We start from the raw sequence: 7,136 nt of genomic DNA, 5'->3' as shown, positions 1-7,136 counted from the left end.
CAAAACTGAAGTCTGTGGGAGATATGCCACATTCAAACCATAACACACACCTTCTCAGTACTCCCCTTCAAGTCCTATTCTGTGATGTAGTTAGTAAACTCTTTTCTTTGCAACTCACTTTTTTTTGTATTTTTTTGTGTGAAAATACTGTACAGAGGGGTTACAATTACATGGGCAAGATAACGAGTACATTTCTTATCAAGCATTGTAGCTTCCTCAAAAGTTCTTTTTGTTTGTTTGTTTGCTTCGGCTGGTCATGGGGCCTGAACTCTGGGCCTGGGCACTGTCCCTCACCTCTTCAGCTCAAGGCGAGCGCTCTACCACTTGAGCCACAGCACCACTTCCAGCTTCTTTTGCTTATGTGGTGCTGAGGAATGGAACCCAGGGCCTCATGCATACAAGGCAAGTGCTCTACCACTGAGCCACCTTCCCAGCCCTGCAACTCACTTTTGCATAGCACCAAAGCAAATCTTGGAGCTGGGCAGGTAGCTCAGTAGTGGGCTTAGCATGCCTGAGGCCCTGGGTTCAAGTCCCAAGTGCCAAAAGTAAAAATGACAACCACAACGAAAAGTAAAATTTGTCCACCCTGGAATGAACCAGCATGGATTGTGATCAGCTGGTCTAGATTAAAGTGCATTTGTTTATGGATTTCCCAGTGAATGATTGGTTGTCCCAATGATTGCTTTGTCTTTGAGATGTTACCGGAAGAAATTCAAACTTCATGCAAGTACTTGATTGCTTTTGTTTGTTTTGATGAATAAAGTAAAGCTGTCCCCCAAGCCTCCAGGATCTTTATCTATGTTGCAGTTGGGGCATACTTCAGCAAATGAAGATTTGTATTCTTCCTTCTCTTGTTTCCATGTGTGTTCCATTTAGATCAGGAAATTGACATTTCAGCCTGGAAGACATAGGCCAGATGTTGGTCTGTTGGCTGAAAGATGGATTTCCTGCTTGGATAGGTGACCTCTGAAAGCAAAATAGGCTTTTTCTTAATGGATGGACTGTGTAGATGACCTCATTTCAAGAACAAGGATCCTTTGTGAAGTGTCTCTTTGCTGTTGGAATCAACATCATCTGATTTTTTGAGAACACTCATTAGATAAACAACTAGCTAGCACCTAGTTGTTTCATTTATAAAGCATAAAGGGAAATTATGCCTAGACAATCCAAAAAAAATTTTTTTTTCTCTTGCATTCATTGAAAGGGAAATGGTGCAGAAAATTCAGGGCCTATTCACCCGTGTGAATATTCCCTTTAAACTTCAAACCTCATTCAGCCCAGCACCACCCGAAGGAGCAGCGGGTGTCATGACCTTCCCTAAACAGGGAATTGTTCCCTAAGCTTGAGCAAGGCACTAATGAAAGAAGTAGCTCTGACCCCAGGGTCCTCCGATACTGACCATCTATCTCAACATGTGAGAAGCTCATTGACACAGGCCAGTGAAGCCACCTCTTCTGATGAGTTCTTCCTAGAGTTCACTTATTTATATCTTCAATTGTGTAAGGCAGCTCAGAGAAACTGAGATAACTGAACCTTTGTGTGTATGTGTGTGTGTGTGTGTGTGTGTATCTATGCATCTGTGTGTGTTACAGGAAATGCAGTTTGAATGACAGTACCAAGGAAAGGAAAATGGCCTTGAAGAACAGGGAAAGGAGTCTATAGGATTTACAACACGTGGGAAGAAATGGAGTCAGATCCTGATTGAAGGAAGATCTAGGTTTCTGATATTCTAAAATAGTAAAACTTTATAGCTGGAGGAAAGTTGAAAGTTTGCCTGTTTGTTTCATCAGTCTTAGGGCTTGAACTCAGCGCCTAGGCACTGTCCCTGAGCTCTTTCGCTCAAGGCTAGCACTCCAGCACTTTGAGCTTAACTTCTGGTTTTCTGGTGGTTAATTAGAGATAAGAGATAAGACTTTCCTTTCCTAAGCTGGCTTTGAACCTCTCAGTTTCCTGAGTAGCTAGGATCACAGGCATGAGCCACAGCACTTGGCTACCTTTTCTATGTTATTGTTGTTATTAACATGCCTAAAAATGTAGTTTGGGAGGGTGTTCATCATGACAAATTTGATTGTATGTACCCTTCTTTTCTTCTAATTCTTATCCCCTCACTCCCTCTTTTTTGCCCCCACTTTTCTTTTAGGATCAGGAATGGCAGTGTCTTTCTTCCAATAGTTCATGAGTGCATGTAACTAGTTTTAAACCCTTCTCTTTTGATCCTAAATCTTGACTCCTCCATGCAAGACACTGACCACAACCAAACAGAGCCGCAGAGTTAACAGTAAGGCTAGGTATCCAAGACTCACATTCTGCTTCAGGAAACTTCGATAGAAAAGTCCTAAGGCTTCTTAGAAGTGCATAATAAAGGGATATGATGCTTTGCTTCTTTAGTGAATCAACACATATTTTTCCCAGAATGTTATAATGAACACAATGCCTCTAAAAATATTCATATACAAGTGTCATGAATCGTAAATTTCTTCTTGTTATTGTTTAACCGAAGAATTCTCTAGGCAACCCTGGGAGAGAGGGCAACAATCTGTGTTCATCAGGATTCAGTCTAAGAGTGAGAATCATGCCTACTTTCTGCTTCAACATCATGGAAACTCAAAGGACCAGAGTATTTATGCACTTACTTATTTAATGTTGGTACTGAGGTTTGAACTCAAGGTCTAGGCACTGTCCCTTACCTGTGTTGCTCAAGGCAAAAGAACCTCCACCAGTTGAGCCATAGTTCCCCTTAGGGCTTTTTGCTGCTTCATTAAAGATAAAATCTTAAGGAGTTTTCTGCCCTGGCTGGCTTCAAACTGTGATCCTCAGATCTCAGCCTCTTGGCATGAGCCCCTGGTGCCTGGCTGAAGCAGAGCTTTACAATTTAATGGATTTTTTTTCTACATCCATGTTTAATGGCATCTTCATAAGGTAAAGTTCGGGAAAGAGACAAGATTGAAACATCAATTTTAGGTGTTGGATATTTCCCAGCTGTGCTTTTATGTCAGTCCTTGCATAACTTGGAAATACTTAACATAATCTTTGCTCTATTACAGACCCATTATTTCTTATACTCTTCCAAGCAAAAAAGATAAATAGCAAAGAATATGATTGCAAAATTCCTTCTCTCTTCATGGTTCCTAGATCTTCACAGGACAGTCATTTGGTTCTTTGCCTTGAATAGTGTGGAATTCAATTCTGGTAGCAGACACTGATTGATTCAGGCATTTTATCAAACTTAGTGTATAAGTTCAGAATCTTCATAGCTACACTACAAATGCCTGTTAGAAATTATTTAGTCTAGCCAGATGTGGTGGCCCATGGCTATAATTCTAGCACTCAGGAGTATATGGCAGGAAAATTGCAAGTTGAAGGCCAGCCTGAGGTACATAGTGAGGGTCCTGTCACAAAACAAAGGAACAGCTACAAAAATCTAGTCTGCCCCCGCAGTGTAAAATGAAATTGCTGTGGTTTTTGTGACAGGACCATTGTGTCTGATAGAGTCCTTACCAGGTAGAAACTTGGTGTTGACAGGTACTATTGCCTACCAGAGGAGGAGAGATTGAAAAGTATTTATAGCTCTGACTCCTCCCTTAGTTCTCCTTCCCCGGCCGCTCTGGCTGTCGGTACTCTTATTTACCGTCTAACGTGCTCTTAGCTCTTTTCTTGTCTCTTGTCCAGTACTCCCTGAGGAAGGGAGTGGGCAGGTAATCTGTCTGCTTGGGCTTTCAGGCTTTTGTGAGAAAAATTTGTTGTGATGGGGAAAAGTTTTTCAGCCTGTCAGTCCTTCCTTGAATTCAGTTCCCCAAGGCATGGTGGAATGCCCCCCCTCCCCCCAGCCCTATCTCTCCATAAGAGTGCTAGAAGGGGTTGCTGACTATTGGCAAAAATTTAATAAGCTTATCTCGTTTCATTGCACAATTTCAGTGTCAGAGAGTTATGGTAAAAATAAATAAGTAAATTGGACTATTTATAACCTTTCAGATGTAATCTATTTTATTAGCAGAGGTGATTAAAGTAACAAACTCTTTAGCCAGGTGTTGGTGTCTCTCATATGTAATCATAACTACTAAGGAGGCTGAGATCTGAGGATCATGATTCAGAGCCAGCCAATGTAAGAAAGTTTGTGAGACTCATCGCCAGTTCATGACTTAAAAGCTGGAAGTGGAGCTGTGGCTCAAATGGTCAAGTGCCAGCCTTGAGCACAGGAGCTCAGGGACAGCACCTGAGAGCCTGAGTTCAAGTCTTGGGAGTGTGCATGTGCGCGCGCGCGCGCGCGCACACACACACACACACACACACGTTATTTAAGTGAAGTGCTGTACCTAAAACATGAGCTATTTTTGTGGAGAATATATTTTTATTTAAAAGTTTAATTGTCCTTTAGCTTCAAATTATCTCTGAATATTGCTGACTTAGAGATCTCCCTTCACCTGTCCTCTTGCCAGTTTCTTTTTTATTTTATTTTACTTTATTTTGTTTTGTGTCATTTACTACTGGGACTTGAACTCAGGCCCTGCACATTCTCCCTTAGCTTTTTAGCTCAAGGCTGGTACTCAATCCCTTGAGTCACAGCCCCGAGTAGGGCTTCTTGCTGTACAATCGAGATAAGAGTCTCTCACGGACCTTTCTGCTGGGGCTGGCTTTGGACCAGTATCCTCAAGTCTTAGCCACCTGATTAGCTAGGATTACAGGTATGCCCCACTAGTGCTTGCTTTACAAGGGTAATGGGTACCAAAGTGCTGGCTAAGGTTCACGTAGGCTGTGTGTAGCTGTGTTGAAGCTAAATGCTACCGAGAACCTCACCACCTCCCGGAGGGGGTATGGTATTAGCCTGACCTCAATTAGCCTGGGAAGAGCCCTGCCTGCCCTCAACCAGGAGTAGGGGTGGGGGGAAGGGGTGGGGGGGAGGGGTTGGTGGGGGGGAGAAAGGGGAGGCACTGAAGCATTCAAGGTCAAAAGCTTTGCCCCAGGCCATCTGAGTCAAGCAGAAAAGGACTCCTGATTGGTCCTGAGGACTCATCCTTCTTCCTAACGCCAGCACCACTGTCCGACTTGCCTGAGGCCATGCTCATTCACCTGCCGGGAAGGTTTCATTCTGGGAACCTGTTGCCCTGTGGTGGGAGTGGCTTTGTTCTGCCTAACCACAAGGCTAGACAGTTGAATATTTTACATGAATCAGTAAAAATCAACTGTGGAGGGTATTTACCTTTCCTCATTTAACTATTTTCATGCCTCTATTTAAATTATATATATTATATATACATATATAGCATATATGTACATATATTTGTTGGTCATGAAGGTTGAACTCAAGGCTGTCCATGAGCTCTTTTGCTCAAGGCTAGTGTTCTACCACTTTGAGCCACAGCACCACTTCTGATTTTTGAGGAGTTAATTGAAGAGTTTCAACAAGACTTTTCTGCCCAGGCGGGCTTCCAACTGTGATCCTCTGATCTCAGCTTCTACAGTAGCTAGGATTATAGGTGTGAGTCACCTCTAGGGTTTTTTATTTTTCCTCCTCCCCCTCCTCTCCCTCTCCTTCCCCTTCTCCCCCTTGGTCTCCCCTCATGCTTCCTTTAAGCCTACCATTCTTATCCATAATTTACTTGGGTTCACAGCATCACAGAACCTAAAGCAGCCATGGAAATCCTTCTGGCCTAACTATCAGCCCCAGAAAACATCAGGCTCAGTTGCATTAACTTATGGTTCAACACTTTGTTCTTCAAGTAGGAGCCACACAAGGTTGGGTTACTTTCATTTTATTTTTCTTTTGGAGACAGGGTCTCACTGTGTAGCCCATGCTGCTCTGGAACTCCAGATCCTCCTATCTCAGCTTCTCCTTCAGCCTCACCTGGCTCTCCTTTCAAAGAGTATCAGAGATGGTGTTCATGAATGAATGAATTCATTAGTGCTAATGATTGAACTATAGGCTATTCATTCATTTTATCATAGACCTATATTCAATCCAGACCTTTTTAAGTTTATTTATATTTTTCACAAAGTACGTGCTTTTGAATTTAGGGCTCTCAGCTTTACCACTTGAACCATACCTTCAGCCGGGCTTTTGTGTGTGTGTGTGTGTGTGTGCTTTTGTTTGTGAAGAAATGGGTCTTTGCTGACTTTTCTTCTCAGGCTGGCTTCCAACTTTGATCCTCTAGTTATCAACTCCAGAATAGCTAGGATTATAGACCTCAACCCTCTTGAATAGCTAGGATTACAGGCAAGAGCTCGTAAGTTCATTTGGAAAAAGCTTTACGTTGCGAAGATTCTTAGGATACTGCTCATCCACTGCATGACTGGTGCTTCATCAAGAGCATTTCAAAGGTGCTCTCTGCTCCCATCCCCCTACCCGCGTTTTCGTTTTTTGTTTTTTAAATTTATGCTCAGGAGGACAAATAAACCAAAGCAAGCAGGACAAACTTAGGACGCCATCACAAGAACCAACTCTCACCCTGGGCATCTTGATTATTTTTTAAAAAAGAATCTCTGTTGTTTGTTTTACTTTTTCCAACACAAAACTCCTGTGGTTTCTTAACTACTTCCCAAAGTGATCAGCCAGCAAATCAAATGTGACAAGTATTGTCATCTCCTAGGGAAGACGGAGTGGTTTCTAGAGAAGGAAAATCACAGAAGGGAAAATAAACCTCCTCAGGGCTATTTCCCTTGTAAAATAACTCCATCAAGGATCTTCCCCCTTGGAAATAAAAAAAAACACACACACACACAAGAAAAAGAATCCCCTCCCCCCCAACCACCGCCAAACGCCACAGGGGGCCCCAAGTGTGTGTGTGTGGGGAAGGGGGTCTGATTCCCCCCCCCCAACCAGGAACACTGACTTTTGAGCAGGGAGGGCCCAGGCCTCTCCTAACCCGAAGGCACCCCTCACACCCGAGGCGCTCGACCCCTTCATTCCCCCCGAGCCCCGCAGAGCGCAGCGCGGCCGGGGCCAGAAGGTTCCCCGCTTGGAAAGCCCTCCCGACGATGGCTCGTGCCCAAGCTTTCACACTGGTTTTTCCAAATCGGCTGAGCTGGGAGACGTAAGAAAAAAGCAAAAGGCAAGCAGGTTGTAGTTCTTTAGGGTCGCGGGTCCCGAGGGTGTGGACGGCCTCGACCCTCAGCCAGGGCTTAACGATTAACTCCGGCGC

General features: G+C 43.7%; 1 protein-coding gene across 1 annotated transcript in view; it reads left to right on the top strand.

Moving 5' to 3' along the window:
* Positions 1-6,972: 6,972 nt before the first annotated feature.
* Sash1 (SAM and SH3 domain containing 1) overlaps positions 6,973-7,136 on the top strand; it is a 167,414-nt gene continuing 167,250 nt past the window's right edge. Inside the window, exon 1 of the mRNA XM_013026939.1 lies at positions 6,973-7,028. Coding sequence (XP_012882393.1) covers positions 6,973-7,028 — 56 coding nt within the window. The remainder of the gene's footprint in view (positions 7,029-7,136) is intronic.

This window comes from Dipodomys ordii, unplaced genomic scaffold (genome assembly GCF_000151885.1).
Source record: "Dipodomys ordii isolate 6190 unplaced genomic scaffold, Dord_2.0 Scaffold98, whole genome shotgun sequence".
Taxonomy (NCBI): domain Eukaryota; kingdom Metazoa; phylum Chordata; class Mammalia; order Rodentia; family Heteromyidae; genus Dipodomys; species Dipodomys ordii.
The sequence above is the reverse complement of the archived record's forward strand: the minus strand, read 5'-3'. Positions and strand labels throughout refer to the sequence as shown.